This window comes from Oryzias latipes, chromosome 13 (assembly GCF_053564925.1).
Source record: "Oryzias latipes strain Hd-rR chromosome 13, Olatipes_Hd-rR_3.1".
Classification (NCBI taxonomy): domain Eukaryota; kingdom Metazoa; phylum Chordata; class Actinopteri; order Beloniformes; family Adrianichthyidae; genus Oryzias; species Oryzias latipes.
In genome coordinates this window covers 23,734,900-23,755,400 of record NC_136249.1, presented here as the reverse complement: position 1 = coordinate 23,755,400, position 20,501 = coordinate 23,734,900, and the positions used below count along the sequence as shown (strand labels likewise).

Here is a 20,501-nt window from a genome sequence, read left to right as displayed (position 1 = left end):
GAAGGCAGAATTGAGGAATGACTGAATTTTTCTAGCAGTAAAGTCCAGTTAACTCTGTGTATTCCAGGGATTACAAACTTCATTTAAAAATATGGTCTTCAAATTGTACATTTTAGATCTCAATTTTGGAATTGTATTTTTAAAAGTGGTTGAGACATTTTAGGCAGATAATCCAACTCTTTATGGGATGCCTTTAATGCCTTTGTGGCAGTTGATGGAATGTGTTCTGACAAGGTGTTAGGGTTTTTATATAACATATTCTCCTTTAATGCGTTTACCTTTTTTTCTCACCAGCGCTCTTGTTTGGGGAAATCTTTACAGAGCTGCGCTCACCTTTTGCACAAATGACCGAATGATGTATGCAGCTTATATGCAGATACATACAAATGTGCAGAAAGTAGGTCACCTTGATGCGCAATGCTTATTTCAGCCGTTGTGAGATTGTGTGTGTACATGTGTGTGCTTTAGTTTTTTTTCATGCACTCTTGCAGATTGTGTTTTACACCCTCTCCTCTGTGTCCTCATGCCCTCAGAGAGGGCCCATTTAATCGGACTGCCCGCCTGTCTCCCAGCTCTAAGTCTGACTTCATTTTTAACAGGTGAGGTGTATTCACGTCGGTGATCTTGTGGATGAATTTAAAAATGCAAACGAGTGGTGAGTTCAACATTCGAACATATAACATACAGTAACACTTTTTGGAGCTCCAAGAGGATAAATGAACACTCAGTCCTCTGAACAAACTGAAGAGTCCTTCAGCCGGAAGATCCTTGAACGCCACGGGGAGGCATGAGGGCAGGATTTAAGGGCACACGCAGGCTTGTTGACACAGTGGGCTCCGAGGCAACATGTTTAACTGGAGGTTGCATCGTTGATTGCATCACCCTGTGCTAACCCTGATTTTTCCACTTTAACAAAGAGATCAGATTGTAATTATAGTTTAATCATGCCTGAATTATCATGTGAGCTAAGATGATGTGCAGTTTAGCTTCCATTTGACTGAAAGAAACTTTCCACCTCAATTTTCTTCACATCCTGACCTCTGCTGTCCAAAGAGATAAAACTAAAATGTGTTTGAACTTCTCTTTGGAATTATGTTTGGTTTTTTTAAAAAAAAAACTATTTTACCTTGAGATGCGAAACAAATTACTTTTATAAATGACAATAATTCATTTTAAAAGTGTGTTGGAACGGACTGATAATAAATCTACTTCATGGACAGATTTGTGTTGGCAGGTTAAGTGGAAGGAACTTAATTCTCCACGTCTGTGGCTTTATTTGTGTGTGGATGTGTGAGTTTGGTGATGGGAAGGATGTATGTGACCCAAGAAAGGGGGCAGAGCCAGCGCACAAACAAAACGTAGCCTGGTGCGTCGGGCTGTCTCCACTCTCGTAGTATCCAGCGTTTGCCCCCCCTCATCGAAAACGGCTTTGACAGAAGACTGTGATGACGCCAGCGCGCATGGGCTGCTGGAAACAAGAGATGCTCTGGTCACGCTGCTTAAACGGAGAAGCCAAGCACCTGTGAGCAGCCAGCCAGCTCCACATCCAAGGGAAGCTTTGATTACGCGTGCGTCCCCCCCATGGACCACATCAGAGAGGAGCTGTGCGCTTTGTGCTCCGTCTCTCTTCTCCTGGTACCCTTGCGTTTTTTACAGGCAATCCTGCCCCATCTGCAGCTCTGTGAACTTTAAAAACGAAGGATTTGATCAGTGCCAAAAGTGAAGATGTCCACGGCGTTCAGTGGCTCCCCGGCACCTAATCAAAGCTACCTTTCCACAACCAGCTATGACACGCCAGAGCCCACGGGGATGGAGCGGCAGAGTCGCCTGCTGCTGTTCGGTTTGTGCGTAACTATCGCCGCTGCTACTTTGGTCGGAGGGCTGTATTCGCTGCTCACTTTGCTCCGGATGAGGAACAAGACCTCCCTGTGTGTCATTGTCGCGTCCATGTCCGTGGACGACCTGCTGAGCGTGGTGCCCCTCTCCCTGTTCCTGCTCTTGCAGTGGGAGAGCGGGGCGGAGGAACTAGGGTCCGGCAGCCTTTGCACTTTGTCCGGACTTCTGTACGTGTTCCAGGGGGTTTCCAGCAACATGAAGGCTTGCCTCATAGCAGCGCACACTTTTTATGTGACCAAGAGGTTTGGAGTTCTTCAGTCCGTGCGCCGGCCGCTCAGGGTGATGTGGGCTGTCGCCGCGGTGTGGGTGCTCAGCCTGACGGTCAGCGTGCCGCCTCTGTGCGGATGGGGCAGCTTTACGCCGGCCCGTCTCGGTTGTTTCCCGGGCAGCGACAGCTTCTACACCCTCCTGCTCTTCTCCGTGTATGCCTTGTGCTTTGGCGGCTTGCTGTTTTTCTTCATCCCGCTCACGTACCAGCTGCTGTGCTCCACGGAGCTCCAAAGGACTTTGCTGTATCCCACTTACTTGGACATGACGAGGGGACTGAGCGGCTCCGCGCCTCTCTGCGATCTGCAGTCGTTTCCCGGCGACAGCTTCGACAAAACTTTCGGTGCATACAGCGAGCTGAGCCCCAGTTCGTGCGGGACAGAGGTCAGAGGGAAGGGGGACAGCAGCGGGCTGTCCCCGGGCTCTGTGGGCGGAGAAAGCGCAGCCGCAGTCGGGGATACCCCTGTGGTTTTTGCGCAAAAGCGCTTCTCAATGATTCTGGCACTTGTTCGGGTGGTTTTATGGATGCCTATGATGGTAAGCAACAAGGCCAGAGCATGGAACTGTAGACTAGAATGTGCCATAAAACTTCAAAAAAACAAACAAACACCTAAGGAATCTGAGCAGGAAATCATGATACACCAAACGGCAGCTTATTTGACCAAATAACGTATATTTCTTCTTAAGTGGCTTATTTATCCCCAAAGAGTCCAAACTATAAGAAATAAAAATACGCATTAGATTCTCCGTTTTCAGGGGAGCTGGTAGAGGCTGCATTTAGTTGAATAGATACATTTTCCTCGGTTTGAAAGCTATGTTATTTGCCAAATTAGTGCATGCATTTACATATTAATACTAAAAAGAAAATAAAGTAGCATAGCCCTAAATTCAGTTTGTCAACTTCTCGGGTTTTGCTTCAGATCTTAGTAAAATTCAAAGTGCTAAATGCAAGTTTTATTTTTAAATAGCCACTCCTGAAACAGTACATCTTTTGCAACACCTTGTGCTTTAACATTTACATGTTGTCAACTCCAATTGAGACACAAAAACACTGACATGGTCAAAAGGTTTTGAAGATAACCAAAGTCTGGATTTCTCTGATCAAAAATGCTATAAATTCACCACAATGACTACTTCTTTGGATAAGGAAGTTTCTGTTAACATTGATTTTTTTGTTTTAAAGCTGAATTTCTGAAAGATGTCTGCACTAATGTTTGAGATAGTTTTGCCTTTAAAACTGTATCTCAACATGGCCTACATCAAGTCGAATAAACTCCATAAGCTTGGGTCATTTTTAAAATTATGAGCAGGGCTGCACGATATGATGAAAACTCACGAAATGCGATATTAGTGATATATAGCGATGACGATATAACTTGCGATACATGAACAAATAGCAAAACAACCAAAAATATAATTTCCATTTCACTGCAACTTTTTAATTTAAATAAGAGTCTGAATAACTTAAATTACACTCCAAATGACCCGTGTCTATATAGGAGCTAAACATCTAACATAAAAGGGCTCCATCCGATTGGTCAACAACGTGAATGGCTCCATCCGATTGGTCAGCAACGTGAAGGGCTCCATCCGATTTTTCAAATGCATAAAGAGATTTATTTGATTTGTTGAATACTTCAAACTGCCATAAGATTGTTTTAGCACATTTAAAGTAAACGTTTATCGCAATTTTTGCTGTCTTTTGTGAGATGTGTATTACTCGGATTAATATTGCGATAACGATAAGTCCTCGATTTATTGTGCAGGCCTAGTTATGAGTCTATGATTTCACAGAATATGAACCTCTGTCCTTGAAAGACCTTCCTTCAAATGCACTTACTCATGCACCGTTCTCTTAAAGATCCACTCCAATGAAAACAGTGATTAGGGTGATTTTAACATATTCTTGTGTTATTTTTCTCACAATGGAGGACATATTTTAAGTAAATTCAGCCTAAAATTGCATTCTAAGTATTTATGTATGGAAATTATTGTGAGTCAGGAGCAGAAACATTTTATTTTTTGGGAAAAGCTTGATGCATCCATTTGCAGACAAATAGATCATGTACGTTATCATTTTCTGCATCTCAGGTGGAATCTGGTTTAAAACTGTATGGCTGGATAGCTCCAATATTGCTCTCTATTTTTGTTGCACCAGTGATATAATGTTGGGGTTGTGAGTGGCTGTAAGCTAGCGGGAGAGCTTGTAAACAGAGGGATGATGGGAAATAGGAGCGGGCTTAGTCCATATGACTCAGAGGCAAATTTCTAAAGAGCTACTTCGGCTCTGTAGAAACTATGTCCTGGAAAACAAAACAGTTTTCAAATTTTGGCTAAAAACAGCATAATCATAATTAAAAGACTAGTTGGAACGCTTTTTAAGAAAAGCAAAAAATTATAGGAATGAGATGTTAAGGTTGTGGTCTTAAATCTGACTGAGCAATTGCAGTGTCGTAGTTTCTTTTATCTATTAGTTTAGCTTGCCAAGTTATTGTTTGTCAGCAATTGTGCCTGAGAGTATTGTGCTGTTCAGCTCTGATTTATCCAGGCTATAAAGTTAAATATTATCAAACCTGGGACTGACTACCAGACATCTCTAATTGTATCTCATTTACTTGAAATAAGTAGTTCCAAAAGTACTGGTTTATAGATGGATGAGGTTGTCTCCTCTAAGAGTTTTCTTCTGATTGTTCTTTGGTAACTTCAAAGTTTTTTGTTCCAACTGAAGTGGATTTGGCATGTAGTAGTGTTTAGCCTCGATGTTTATTCTTTCTCACTATTGCATGGTCTGACCTTGAAGTGAACTTGCTTCTCCTGGGAAGATTGGCAACCATTTTGAATGTTTTTCACAAATGATCCACCTCATCTTTGACTGCTGGACTCCAACTCACTTCTAATCATTTCCAGATTGATCAGAAACCACCAAGGCTTTAAAGAACATTATTAATGTTTTTAGTAACATTATCATGAAATTGTTGGTGTTATTGTTTATTGCACCTGTTGCTGAACCATGAAGCAGTGATTTTAGAGAAAAACGTGGCACCCCTGAGATAAGATAATTATCGGATACAAAATAAGAGTTAGTGAGTCTCATGAAAAATGTATCAAAATACATTTTTTAAAAAGCAGAAAGACCCAGTTTTGGTTGAAAAGTCTGCACAATCTCTTTATTCACATATCTTCTGCCTGTCACTGCCTCATGCATTTTGAATCAGTGTCTCCCTGATGAATTCATTTCCTCTCGCCTCTTCTTTACAGACTTTGGTGCTCATGCGCCATGCCGTAACCGCACGCAGCTCTTCCCTGGAGACTTTGAGCTTTTTTCTCACTCTGCTGGCCCCTGCGGTCACTCCACTGTTTGTGCTTTCCGAGCGCTGGATCCACATGCCATGTGGCTGCTTCATTAACTGCAAGCGGGACTCAAGGCAGGAACCCTCAGGTAGATGATGATGATACTCTATCAAGTGCATTTTTGACCCAAAATAACAGTTAAGAAAGTTTTTCTAATGAGAAAAAAATGTCTAAAAGGTTTTTTTTTTTCATCTGAGGGGCTTGAAAATGCAATGAAAATTTTGTCATTTGCCCTTTTTACAGTGATAAAAAGAAGACTCGAGTTCAACTTATCCTTCCAACAAGGTTATGGAGTGTACAAGCTGTCGCATGTCACCAAGTGTCATGGCAGCCCTCTTATGGATAAGCCCGCTTATCACAGCCTGTTTAACTGTGACTTCACTAACACCCGCCTTGATGCACTAGACAACAGCGGGCTCTCCAAACTTGGCCCCGATTTTGATTTCAGCACCGCCTGTCAAGTGGACAGCTCTTCACACGCAGGCCTCCTTTTGGAGTCTGTGGCAGGTGAAGGGGAGGCGCTGGTTAAGAGTCCTCCTCATCCTCACGAGAACCACAAGGATATCAATGAACTTCGCTGTGTCCTTTCACTGCCTTCTAATCAAAAGGACCATCATCTCACTGACACCTCATCAGTGTTTGATGCTCCAGAGAGGAGGCTGTCGCACGAGGAGTGTCGGAAAATCGAGCTGACAGACTGGGAGTGGTGCAGGAGTAAATCAGAGAGGACACCCAGACAGGTACACTACTGTCCACGATGGTCACTTTATTAGTCCAATCTTCCAACCATTAAATGAAGTCATTTGTATCTGTCACTCTGTGGTTTGTGATTAATTGATTTTTCTGCGCACTGACTATCTATTGCCTTTCTAAAAATATCCTGCAGATGCTTTATCTTACAACAGATCATCAGGCGATGACTTAGGCATCATCATTCTGTATTTTTTTATTTTCTTGCTAAATAGGAAATTGAAGTTTTTTCATTGAAAATATTTGAAACCATAACTTCCAAGTTTAAACATTATTAGGATGTGAGCAAGTCTTTTAAGTGACTTCCTGTCTGATCTTTTGGTTGCTGATATGCTTCACCTTTTTTCCGATCTCCTAAATTCAAGCACATAGACAAGAGATCTAGTATAATCTTTCCTCTCCTTCTCTGTTTTTCTATTCATATATGTTATTATATCTGCAAAGTAGATTTTGATCAGGGGGAGCCACTGATGAAGATGTTATCAAATGCATCTTTCAAAAGCCAGAAATGCACCCGAGACACTGAAACCAGACAGGCACATCCAATTCAGCTTCATTTATTAGTTTAGTCTGCTGAGTTTACCCAGAGAAGGCAATGACAAAGTGCATTTATACTAACAAGGTCTTTATTAATGAAGTTTAAATAGTAAACCATATCTATCTACTAAGTATGCATGCCTGCCTAGCTTTGTTCACTCAATATCTGCTGCATAATGCATTACTGTCTGTCTGCCAAGTAAACCTCTTCTAATGACGCCAATTAATTCTTAACTATCTAACCAGTGTTCAAAAAAAGTCAAAGAGCATGAAATTTAACAAGCAATGCTCATCACAGATAGGTATGTTGTGGGTCTAGGCATCGTCGACTGATCATCTTTTAATCGCTTTCCTTTGTTGTTGCATCCCTCTGCTCTGGCGGCAGTAAAAGTGGGATTCTCACTGTGCTTAAACTCAGCTAAATTGTTAAATAAGGACAGAAGGCTAATGTTCTAATGATGTAGTGGCCTGGCATTTGCGGTGCAATACATACATGAAAGAGCAACCTCAACTGTGCAACAGCCACAGATGCAATCATTAAAACATGCTGGTGAATTGGAGAGGACCAAAATAAAAAGCTGTGAGTCTGTTGCGGAGTCAGAAACATCCACAGCTCCATTCAGCACACAAACAAATTATCATTTTTTCTTCTTCTCCATTTCCACTCCAATTATATGTTTAAATGTTTTGGTTTAAAAAGCACCACAGGATGGAAAATCCACAGAGCATGCATCTGCGGCTTGACTTTGGCTCTCACTATGCATCTTGTATTAAGTCAAAGATTCTCACAGTGCTGGTTTGTGTGTGTGAGCGTGAGTGTGTGCCCTACTTCTAAGTTTCTTACTTGCTAAGTTTGTGAATGATTTCTCCTTGGGGCTATTTTGTTGACTGGAGTCTGTAAAAGTGGAAGCATAAGTGCATGATGAACATACGCCAATTCACAAAATTAACAAAATAAATTAAAACATGGCCAAAATAACAGACATAACAAAACAGCTCTAAGCATCTCTCCAACATTATATCCCCACAAGCAGACAAGATATGAAGAAAAAAACAAACAAATCCAAACAAATATTTTATGCACACAAACAAAACCACTATGGAGACCAGAGGAAGTGGATTATGTTTTCTCCTGGTTGTGTTTTGGTCCCTATTAGGAAGACCAGATGTCATTACCCAGCATCTCTGCTCCGTACTGTCAGACCCTCTGGCCTTCTACATCCACAGGGAGAGGTGGAATTAGAGCTTAAAGACATATTTACCCTTTGTGTGACTTTAAAGTCTGTCAGCAAGCGCAGAGCTGCAGGTGCAGTCTCAAGCCCTTCCCTCAAGGGGCGAGGTAGCTCTAATGTGCATTCAGATGCTAACCCAATTAGTCCTCCGAGAATTCTTTCAAAACAGAAAAAATGAATACGTTCACACCAATTAATCTGTGTTGTGTGACATGGGCTTGTTTATTTATTTTTTTAATGCTGAATCTTGTGCATCTCAGGTGAAGCCCTCTTTTCCCTTGCATGTAATATATTTTTTAGAGTAGTGATGGTTTTGGTTGGTCTAATTGGGAATCCTACATTCCTTTGTGGGTTGGATTGATTTAGCAGTTTTAGTGGCCTTCATTCTCTTTTCTTTCTATTTACAATAATGAAGTCTCCTTAGTTTTCATTTAGATGAAAAAAAAAATTGTATAACAAATTAGAGTATACTATTTGGGTTCCCCAGTGAAAAACCTGGGAGGCTGGATTTCTGTTAAACCTAACTGAATTGCACTTTTGAAGATCTCATAGGTGCCTATGAAATGCTCTGGTAGTGCTTCCAAAAGTCTGAGAAAGCATCCAAGCAGACTGAAATTGATCATGGAAAGTACAAATTACTTTATTTTGGAATACTGTTATATAGCTAAATAAGGATGGGAAAGCTAAAGACCAACTCTTTTTAACTGAGCACATGTAGAGGTTAAGACTGGTGTGTTTAAAAGTGGTTTTAAATTGAAGTGAGCAGCAGATGGGCACTTCGCACCAGCTGCAGTTCTGAAAGATGTTCTTTTGCATGAAAACACTTTAGCAAAATGTAGTACTTCTTCCCTCTGTGGGTGTTGTGATAAAATTAAAAGGATTTACATGTCAGCCTTTCTCTTTTCGGTTTCAAAGTGGAACTGAAACAGGGACTTCTCGCTGTTTAGAAGCAAAGAAGCAGCAGGGATTGAGTGCAAAAGAGGTTGATTTAAATAAGTGTTTACTTATTAGTATTGAAATGTTCAAGTGTTGCAAAAATACTTCAATCTTTTTTTTTTGTTTTTTATGATTTTGATGTTTGACATGAAAGACCCGATGAACCAGTATTTGGTGCTGTAAAGCCCACGACATCAAATAACTGACATTAATTCAAATTTTGGGGGAATGTTGTTTTTTTTAACTTTGATGAAATCCACAAGAAAAATATTGATATTGCTTTCCATTTTTGTGTTAGCTTGGGCCTGTGAGGGACTGTAAGCAAGCAGGAGAGTGTAAACAAAGAGATGATGGGATGTCACCAGAGGCTGTCTTCCGAACCAACGGTCCTGCCCACAAACTCAGAGGCGAATTTCTGATGAACCTCTGCCGCTCTGGAAAAACTATGTCATAGAAAGCAACCTTTTTATTATTTGGCCTAAAAAAAACACAATTAAAATTAAAAGACCACTGGGAACACGTTTAAAACAGCTCCAAAGATGATCGGAGTGGGTTTTCTAGTAAACCAATGACTCAAATGCACTGAAGATTATATAAAAACAGAAACAGCTGACTAACTGAAACTGTAAACCAGTAAAAGAAGACTGGGAACATTTTTATAAGTGATCAAAATATGATTGGAGTAGACTTTTAAGATAGTTAGATTGGGCTGCCAACTTATTCTCACCAATACTGAGTTTGGTTAGCTACACCACATTTAGGTTATGAGACATTTTCAAAGTAATTCACAAGTCATGCTTCCAGAAATTCATGCTGAGGAAGATTTTTCTTCTGTTGATGCATTTTACCTTCTAATTTTTGTTCACCTTTTTTGGAGACAGTTCATCTGCATTCATACTGTGGCTGAACTAACAAGGTTCCCTTACAAGTGAACTGGGACCCTTTTTTTTTCAAAATGACTAGAGTTTGCATGTTTGATTGCTTTGTTGTCATATCGAATGCAGCTGTTCATTGGCAATGATGCATCCAAGGCCCGTCGTTCCAAAAAAACCCTCAGTTGTGCACTCTGGCAATTATGTGCAATTTGGCATCAACATGCATGGATTTGTTGTTGCTCTGCCTGATATGGTCATGGCTAAGCTTTTTGGGTCAAACAAAAATGTCATGCACACTTTGCATGCCAAGATTCGTTGAGTGCCGTCTACTGCCAAAACCTGAAAAATATCATCTTTGTACCTTAATTTGCAAACCCAGCAAGTGCAAACTGAGTGGAATAGTGACAAAAATGAAAAGTAAAACTCGACTGAGATCATGTCGGTTGTAGATAAAACACAAATAATAATTTCTGTGAATATTTTCCAGCAAATCCTTCGCGGCCATGAATTGTTTTCCAAGGTAGTGATACTCTGAATTAAAAAAAAAAACTGTTAAGCTTCATGTGACAAATTTAGAGTTGGGAGGTTGCAAATGCCGATCATTATTTTGTTGTTGTTAAGGACATTGGCAGCTCCTGAATTGTCAGTTGTGGCAGATTTTCTTCCATTTCAGAACCAACACAAAGCATGATGTGAGTGTATAAGACCAAATCCGTTAAAATCTCTTTAAAAATACTTAAATGGATTACTATCACACAGTTATAACTGATGCTGGTGATCTTTTCTATATCATGTTTGTATCTGCTGATTTTACCTCTAAAATGATATGTTTGCAACCACTTGTCACATCAAGTGATGTGATGTAAATGCTTTTCTTTGAGAGCGTGAAGTTCAGTGTTTGAGACAGCTGATGATAATAAGGAATCATCCTTATATTTGTGCTAAAGTCAAAAAGAAACTTGTTTTTTTGTATCTCTGTGCGTGTGTGTGTGTTATTTAATTTGCTGGGTGTTGTGTTTTTGTTCCAACACTGCTCTCTGTGTTTCTGACTTTCATTTCATCTCTTAAAACAATGGGAGCACAAAGGCAGGAAAACAGATCATCAGAGAGGAGAGGAGACAGAAAGCTTCATTGGTTCTGTTACTTAACACATTTGCATTGAATTCATTTGAAACATTAAAAAAGGCCTAACAAGCCTCTACACTGATTCTCTGCTATCATATGCCAATCATTTTCCCCATCTAGCATTATGCCTACGGTATTTTGATGACAAAAAAGGAGGTGTGTTGCTTAAAAATGGATGCAAACTGATGAGTAGGTCAGAGGAATTATGGTTGAAGCAACAAAAGTAACATTTTTATGCCTTTGGAGTTTTTAATTTTTTGGCAAACCTGACAGATCTGCATTAAACTTTGAATACGTGGAGGTCTGTCTCACATCAGATTTCAGCAGAGACCCTCTGTTGCAACGTACGCTAACGAGTGGAGCATAAAGCATACATCTCTCTGCACTTGAAATGAAGGGCAAAATCCATCTCTAATTGCTTGAACCATTGGGTATCAGAAGCAAAGGAGGCACTGGAAATGATTGGAGTGTACGTATCCTGACAGTATCGTAAGATAAGACAACAGTACTGTACTCTGATCACTATGGTTTGACAAAAGTAGAGCAATTTTTGTTTGGTTTTTGATAGCTCCGTTCCTGGTTTAACTGGCAACGTGCGTTCATTGACCGAGCGTTTTGTACGTAGAGGCCAAAAAAACGATTGTGGACATCAAAAGTGCCAATAAAGCCTGACAGTGAGTAAAGCTGTATTTGTGCTTTGATGTCAGAATGACACTGAGGCTATTGGAAGCCTGCACAAGTGTCCTGTACCTACCAGCAAGTAATACGTTGGTCTGCATTGCAAAAAAAGGCTACCGAAAGCAACAGTGATAGCTATAAACTGTGAAAACATGAACCAAAAGTTACTGCATGTTATTTCAGCTGAGATTCAGCATATTTTATAACTGCTGCGACTTAAAAGAGAGAAAGAGCTGGCCATTGGTAACAACGAAGGAAGAAAAAAAGCTGCAAGCAAAATACTGTTTATTGTTCTAACATCATGGGCAAACTTGATTTGATTCCAATCTGGCAAATGTAATATTTATGTTGCGCAGGGGAATCAAGTGGGCCATTCATAGCTGTTATGGTCTGACTGGCTCCATTATGTTTCCAAGAAGTGCGAGCTCTGAAACCGAAACCGACAACTCAACTCGCCTAATTGTGGTCCTAATTATAATGACTTTCCTGCTTCCTGTAAAACCAAGAGACATCTCTGCTCCCTAATAAATAATGTTTTGTGATCAATATTAATTATTTTTTCCTCCCTTGGACTTTCTTCCATGTTTTTTTGCAGCGGTCATCAGGTGGGCTGTCCATTCCTCTATGTGCCTTTCAAGGAACTGTGTCTCTGCAAGCACCTACAGGCAAAACACTCTCTCTGTCCACCTACGAGGTCAGCAGCGATGGGCTCAAAATCTCTCCAAACAATGCCAAGAAGGTAAAGGACCCTAAATGGAATTGCTTCTTATATGAAATCCTGTAATTCTTAAGCTACGGACACGCCGGGTATGTGACGCAGTTTCAAGAATGTGCTAAACAGTCTTGAACGCGTATTTAGCCCTATGATGTTCGCATTGGACAAGCAAAAAGGGTTTTCTTCATTTTCTTTTTCCACTGTTTACTAGCTCATGTCCGCCACCTACAGTTGGAAGAGGCTTGATGCAAAATTTCAAAGCGGTGCAAATCTTCCTCCAGGCTTTTTCTTTCACAGCTCTTTTCTAACATATGAAAGAATTGGTGTCATATAGTTCCGGCAGGGCACAAACAGCAAGTATTAATCTCTCCTTACTGATCGATTTTTAAACAGTTGGCACATCTGTGAATGATCACATCACTTCCAAATCGAGTCCCCGATTATTTAAAGTTTGACCTGGTTTAACTGGCGTTCATTGACCGAGCATTTTGTACGTAGTGGCCAAACAAACGACTGTGGATATATAGAGTTTGGAGCGCGGAAGCCCGAAACACGCATTTACGTGCATTTACATAGACTTTTCATTGGAGGGGGTTGCTTGAACACACGTTCCCGAGGGGGGTGGGAACATAGCTTCAGTGAGGAGCTTCATCTTTTCACACACACACATGCAGAAAACTTCAAATACATTGTGAGGCATGGTAGATCCTCCTGTTGTTGTGGGACACATTGTAGTCTTTGAATCTTGCAGACAATTCAACTACAGATGTCTCTTTTTGTCCCTGAAGGCTGCGAATTGTGAGACAAAGAAGGGTGGATGTTGCTGCTGGTTGCTGAGAAAATACAAATCTGCTCTGCAGCATTTATTGCCAAGAAAGTCCCTTTTAAGGATTTTTAACATTAAATTTCAATTTAAATGTAAAATGCTGAAACTCTGTTGCTGTTTGGAGACATGAATCTCTCTTTGTTAAAAGTTGTACTAATTCCTTTACAATCTTGCCTTATTAAAATTTTTAATGAAAGAAAAATGACTAAATTCTTAAGACTATTCTATATCAGCAGTTTTTGGTTTTAATTTTGTTTTTGTATTGGTAAGCATCTTGAGCATGTTTTTAATATTTTTCCAAGCAAAAAAATCACATTCATAAACTTCCATCCGCATGCATATTTTCAAAACATTCTGCCCTTCAGAGTCTGCAAGGTCCACATACTTCAACGCTGAGTGCCAGTACTCCTATCATGGTCATTGCTGCTGGAGGCATGCCAACAAAAAGTAAACGGATTTATCAACAACAAAAAAAAAGCAAAGAAAAAAACTCCTACAGAGACTGAGGCCAAACTAGTGATTCATAGCTAAATCTGAATACACTGAGAGGAGCTGGCAGCAGCTGGAACTGTAATATACATATATGGGTTCAAGTTGATGACAAACAAAATGGGTGTAAATGACTTAAACCTGGCAAAATGAAATATTAATAATTGATGGGCAGAAGAGGGTTAGTTTGAAATTAGGTATGAAGAAACTTATGAGACAAAGGACCCAAACCCATTTAACACTTTCACCATAAAAAACTACACTTTTGCCAGGGAATTTTTACCTGATATAATACACCCCACAAAAAGTACTTTTCATAAAATATAGATCAAAACATGACAACACATGATAAATTAGAGTGGTTTTCTTTTATTTTCAACGGTAGTTTTTGTAACAAAATGAAAAAGAAAAACAGGAAATTCCTCAAAACGTGCTCAATTTGAGAACAAAAAATTCCTAAAATATAAAAAAATGATACTAGAAACTTGGTCTTTTGTCCACCCATTCCTGGGAAATGTGAAACATTCAAGGTGAAGGTACAGACTCCTTGACACGCGACATATTGAAATTCATGTAATTAGTTTTGCACGAGTTAAAATCACCCGGCGACAGTGCTCAAGGTTAAAAATAACGATAAGAAATAGAGAAATAAATAGTTACCCATTTCACTGTCCATTTTTTGAATGTTAAAAAAAAAGCCAATCAATCCATTTTTTTATTTTCTTGTTGTAACGTTTACGTTTTTTGTTAATCTGAAAATTATTTTGGTTTGACTGTAAAAATCAGACTTGAATACCGTAATCTAGTTTGTTGGGGGTTTTTTTTAATGGAAAAGGAACCACAAGTTCCAACATTTTGGCAAAGTTTTGAACATGAGAAACTGCCTTTTTTTGTTGGAACTTTTACTCAATTACTGCATCTATTCAAGTTTTTCAATGTCACATGAATTCTGGTTGAAGATTTGTTTGATATTCAAATCAATTCTATGAGCCCAAATATGAAACTTGATCAAATGTATTCTTAGCTAGACTATGACTTCCTCTAAACTTTGGCATTTTTTTAAAAAAAGGAATGACGTGGCCACCTATGGTTTCAGGAAGGAAAGTAATTGATTTGAGGTACCCTTTTTTGGGTATAAGTAACTTATGTGATCAGTATCTTTGCTTTACAGGTGGAAGTGTATCGCTCCAAGTCTGTTGGCCACGAACCCAGTGCAGACGACACAGCGCCTGGAGGCCAGGCTGCAGATGTGAACGTCAGCTGCGTGGGCATGGAGATGGGGATAGGGGCTGGGGTTGGCGACACCAACGTCAAGATCCACCTTGAAGTCCTGGAAATTTGTGACAACGAAGAAGCCATGGACAGCGTCTCCATCATTTCCAACATCAGCCAGTCATCCACTCATGCCCGTTCACCGTCGCTGCGTTACTCCAGAAGGGAGAACCGCTTTGTCTCCTGTGACCTGGGTGAGACAGCGTCCTACTCCCTGCTCATCCCCAGTGCTGGAAGCACAGAAGCAGAGACCATCAATATCAGCATACCTGACACTGTGGAAGCCCACCGGCAGAACAGCCAGCGGCAGACACTGGAGAGCTCAGGGTATCATGAGGATATACAGTTGCTTAATGAGGCTTACAGAAAGCAGGCAGGGGAGGGGGAAGAGTGACTTGCCCACATTAAAAGGGGCGGTGCTCTCTGGAGGACGTTGGTAGAGCCTACCAGACAATATAATTTGCGAGAAAAATAAGCTACTTACTCAACTTTTACTTCTCTCCCATCACTGCTGTAATCGAGCTGACAGGTGACCCGAATAGAGACTCATCTGAAGACTTGTACTAGTCTGTTTGCTTGCACTTCCTGTTCAGGAAACACGATGAGAATGCACGCACCGTGCACTCAGAGAGAACAGATGCCACAAAACTGGGTTAGAGTACAAAGACGGAAAGGGCAGGAGTTCATCAGTATTCCAGTCAGGAAGTTTACCATATGGCTGCCTGTCATCATGGGAGAAATACAGAATGAGAAAAATCCACTTAGATGCTAAAAAGGAGGGGCAGAGGGCTGATCACATCTCTGATATGGAGGAGAGCTCCTGAGGTGTTCGTCACGGATGACGTTTACAGCAGGCTCTGTGGTGGGGAGGGGTCTCCTGACCCGTGTGTGTGTGACTCATTCAAGTGTGCGTTGTGCATGAGGATGAGACGATCTGCTGTGATGCCAGTCAGCCACCACAAGTGTTTAGTAGATGTGAAAAAAAAACAGATTGAAAGATTTGTTGACATGAAAAGTCTGAGGAGAAATGTGAAAAGGCGACCGAAGGCGATTCTCATGAAGAGCAGGATTTCAGCCTTAGACACGCTCATTGCAATTCCAATGAGTGACTGTGCATATTTGATTTAGGCAAGCAGCACATGAATGTATATTACAGAGCCACTTTGGGGATCATTCTCTGCTCGTTCAATGCAGTTTTCATGCAATCATTAAGTCACCAGGACCTCCTGCTTTCAACATGGACACATTCCTCTTATAGCTTTGTGTTATGAAGCATTATGAAGGTCAAAATTGAAACTTTATTCTCTTAGATTATATCTATTTATGTATTTATGTGAAACAAAAAGCATTCAAATTATACTATAGGCTAATTTTCAGATGAATTTTGTTTGTTCTGTCATAGTTACCGTCCTTCGTGTTTTAGCTACATCTATTCTGCGTGAACTTACTATAATTTAGCAACATTTTTAATTGTCCTGCAGTACTTTGGCTGTATTAGCCTCATATTTTAAACTTTACTAGAAAATTCCTCTAACAGTGTTAAATTCATATTTTATGTGTTCCAGGACATGTGTCACCTGTTAAATTTTGCCAAAGGTTGTTAGATGAGTAATATGTCACCTCTGCAGGCAAACAGAGAGAAACACTTCCATTACCTGCAGCACAGATTCTGGTCAAAAAATGTGCATAAAAACATATCCAAGACGCTGTTATTGTGTTATTATTTCATGAGTTAGGACTTATAAAGCTGCGGCACTCATATTAAATGTTCAAATGGGATTCCTTATTACAGAAAACAATAGAAAATTAAGCAGCAGAATTAGCTTCTTTGGAGCTTGACCTTGATAGTATTCAGCATAATTGGATGTTATGTCCTTTGGATATATTCAGTATGACTAACCCGAGCTGCATGGTGCTCTTGTTGTGCTCAAAGCATTTTAAATCAATGGGGAAATGAAATGTATGTTTTTGTTTTTTTAGAAAGTTTTAAAACCACTGAATTTAGTTCATGTACAGTAAGCTAAAAAGGCATTATTGTGGGACAAAATGACAGGATAAAAATTTAATTGGTGATAAATGTTGCATGATAAAGTTACAGCTTCCAGAGATTTGAATCAGCAGTTTAACCTCTTTAATAGAGTTTCTCTAGTATTTCTAATCTTTGTATGTGGAGAAACCGAGAAAAAAATATATTTTACTGGAAAAAGTCATGCACAAGTGATTGTGGAGAACCCAAAGGCAGGATACAGAAAAGAAGCTTGATGGAAGCATAAAATAATTAATACATGCATGGCACAAAAAAAAAAAAACTGAAAGCAACAAGAGAGAGGATCTAAAATGAAAGACCTCAAAGCCCTGTATAACAGACAAACCAAACCGAGAGGCGGCTGTGCTGATTACAAACTCAAAGTGATCACTGGAGAGAAACCAAACCTAAATAACTAAATTAGATGAGTTGAACAGTGGTGTAGCAGTTAGCATGTTCTCCCTTAGAGTTTTCTCCAGGTAAATTGACCTCCTTCCACAGTCCACAAAAACATGTTTTATAGATTTATTGATAAAGGTAAATTGTCCCTTAAGATAAGAGTTTGTATGTGGCCTAGCAGTGTACCGGTGAACTTTAAGGTTCTCCTCCCTGAGGTAGATATAGGCTCTAGCAACTCGTGTGACCCAGCACAATGCTGAGCAGGATTCAAAACTGGATGAACTGAAATGTTAATCTAGAAACAGGTTGTTGTTTTTTTAAGGGATTTAAAGGGACAAAACTTCACAAAACATATACATTCCAGTGGAAATGTTGCCTGACTGACATATTTCTGACACATTTTTGGATCTTTACTGAAACAGTACAGAAATTAATGGCCTTTAAATATAAAAACTATTTTCTTTAAAAAAAAATACCCCCCCCAAGCTTTTTTAAACGTTTGTTTTTTATTAATTAAAAAAATCACACTATTTTTCTTAACGTGTCACGTTCAAAAAGTTCTTTAAATGTTTTGCTCTTCAAACTATGAGATTGACTTAAAAAAAGGATTTTTTATGTACAATTGATTGAGGTTGTCATTGTTGTCTGTCTGAGCTTTGTATTTACTTCTACAGTCTTTTGAAGTTTAATTCATAGTAATTCATACATTTAGATTGATTTTTGTTTTTTGAAAACAGTCAGAAAATGTTTCAAAAAGGCCCTTAGTAGTTGTCTTTCAATAGGAAAAATGATGTATTTCAGGGATTTGTCCATCAGTGTGTGATTATCAAGAAATAACCACTTTACATAGGCTGCTTGTGTAAAAAATAACATGCTGCATAAATGTCTGTTTATTGTCTAGAAGCAGAATATAGAAGGGTTTAGAGAACTTTGAAATAAAGCATGGATGTCTTCCATCTAATAACATGTTTTATTAAACAGATACACTGAGAAAGAGTCAAACATGGACATAATAGATGAGCAAACATTTGAATAGTTTCATGTTTTCCTATGAATCAGTGTAGTTTGGATAGAGTTGTCTCCAGTGCAATAAATACAAGGTAAACTGTTCTAGAACTAAAGGGAATATGAAAGTCTGAAACAAATAACTGTCTTCTTCCCTTTAATGTCAAAGTTTGCACAGAAAGCTTCATATAGACATACTGGTAGCTTTAATTTTCCGTTGTTTTTCTATATTTTGTTCTTTCTCAAAAGGCTTATTTCAAATCTCAAAGCACGTCTTTGAAAGCAGCCCACTGAGATATTGATGGATATTGTGAAAAACAACAGTTTTAACTGTCAAAAATGTAAATAACTGTCTCAAGCACCAATTTCAAGATCGCTTCTGAAATGTTTTTCTTTCTCTGACAATTTTTTCCCATTTTTAAAGAAGAGCAAAATATTGATTTAATGGAAGAAAAACTGTTTTGGGATGAATTAGACTCAAACTTCCCACAGTGCAGCTCATTTAATCATGACAAACAATTACTGTGTTCTCCAATCTTTAAAGTACCATGTTTAAGTGTCTGTGGAGACTTCTCCATTTGTTTAATTTGTGATTATATCCCTAAAATGTGTCTCTCACATAATTACAAAGACGGATTTCCATTTATTTAAAAGCAATGGTGCATCAAATACTATTGAATAGCGGATCTTAGTTTTAGTTTCACATGCGAAGCTCCTCTCACACCACATTCACCTCTGATTGGTGCAATGTGTGTCATGGCACAGCACAGATGTCTGTTTCTATTGTAAAGATAATATTGTATGGTTGCTAATCACAAACACATACAACATGAATAAACAGATAAATGAATAAAACATTGTTTAATAAATAAACTCTTGATAAATTATTTAAAAAGAAAGACCTTCTAGTTTTGATTTCTTGTTGAATTTAGAATCACTAAAGAGCTCATTTTGCATTTTTTATTGAAAAAATTCCCTCTTAAACAAAGTAAATACAGCTCAAGTAAAGACGTCATTGTCTACTGTTAAACTTAATTGATCATTTTAGCAATTTATTGATTTTGGTCATTTTAGGGCTAGTTCTAACACATAACATAAACATTAAAGGGGCAAAAGGTAAACAGATAATCATTGAAGTGGTCCTGATTTAGGGGCTGTCTGTAAACTATTTAAAAATAAAGCAAATTTAACAGGATTTGCATTCACTTACTTCATTTTAGTAAGTTAGGTAAACAAAAGGCACATAAAGATGGATGTGTGTGCAGTGGAGAAGAAGATACATTCTGAAAGAGCTGTACTTTTGCCATGACGCAAACAACAGAAAATAATGGCAAAGAAGCGGAAAAGAGCTGCCCTTTCTCCAGAATGTGACAAGATTCTGTAGGTAACACCATGGTGTCACAGTGCAGCAGAGCCGGGAACAGTCATGGTGGATTTTTGTCATCTGACCGCAACCTTTTGTGCCCAGACAAGAGTCATCCTCTAATGTCCCTATAGCGGATGAATCCTTTATTGTGGTTATGCAAACAGCAAGAGCTGTCAGACTGTGCATCACCAGTCCTCCTGAAATGTATTGAGATTTCTGCAATCTCAAACAGATTTTACATTTTAATCTTTGCAGTTTATTATTTTACTCAGTTTGAAGAAGATTATTTGTGAGCCATTATGGTATCCTGACTTGCAGCTGTTTAGGTTTTGTTCACAGTCTTTATCTTAATTAGTCATTATGGCCCGCAGCAGCAGTCACTGACTGCAAGGACCATATTGTTTTCGCAGTTGGAACGACGACTTCGCCGCCTTTCAGCGAGAATTTGACCCCCGCCGCATGCTCGAAAAGTCACCAAAATGTGCACACACCTGGGATAAATTGCAAATGAATTTTCCACAAAGTCAACGTCACCCCCCCGAAGACGATGACATCACGGCCAGCGATCCCGTCAAAAAAATGAATGGGCCGAAAATCGCGTATGGGGCCGAATAAAATGTACTTAAAAAAAAACAGTCGCGAAACCAAGACACACGTGTCGGGGATATCCCAAAGATGTTTTGAAATCATTATGGGACGGCCGCACGACCTACGGCTTGGCGGCCATTTTGTGGCGAACTCTGAGAATTGGCGATT

General features: G+C 39.3%; 1 protein-coding gene across 1 annotated transcript; it reads left to right on the top strand.

Annotated features, from left to right (window-relative positions):
• Positions 1 to 285: 285 nt before the first annotated feature.
• On the top strand, positions 286 to 18,334 carry LOC101175255 (putative G-protein coupled receptor 149). Its single transcript, XM_004075617.4, has 5 exons — positions 286 to 2,700; positions 5,422 to 5,602; positions 5,758 to 6,254; positions 12,243 to 12,386; positions 14,849 to 18,334. Exons 1-5 carry the CDS (start codon positions 1,726 to 1,728, stop codon positions 15,341 to 15,343), a joined length of 2,292 nt encoding a protein of 763 aa, XP_004075665.1. The 5' UTR covers positions 286 to 1,725; the 3' UTR covers positions 15,344 to 18,334.
• The last annotated feature ends 2,167 nt before the right edge of the window (positions 18,335 to 20,501 follow it).

Excerpts from the sequence above, each read along its gene's own strand:
- LOC101175255 (XM_004075617.4), top strand. The coding sequence starts at position 1,726 with ATGTCCACGGCGTTCAGTGGCTCCCCGGCACCTAATCAAAGCTACCTT. Across the intron at positions 5,603-5,757 it reads CTCAAGGCAGGAACCCTCAG|TGATAAAAAGAAGACTCGAG; the intron begins GTAGATGATGAT and ends CCCTTTTTACAG. Across the intron at positions 6,255-12,242 it reads CAGAGAGGACACCCAGACAG|CGGTCATCAGGTGGGCTGTC; the intron begins GTACACTACTGT and ends GTTTTTTTGCAG.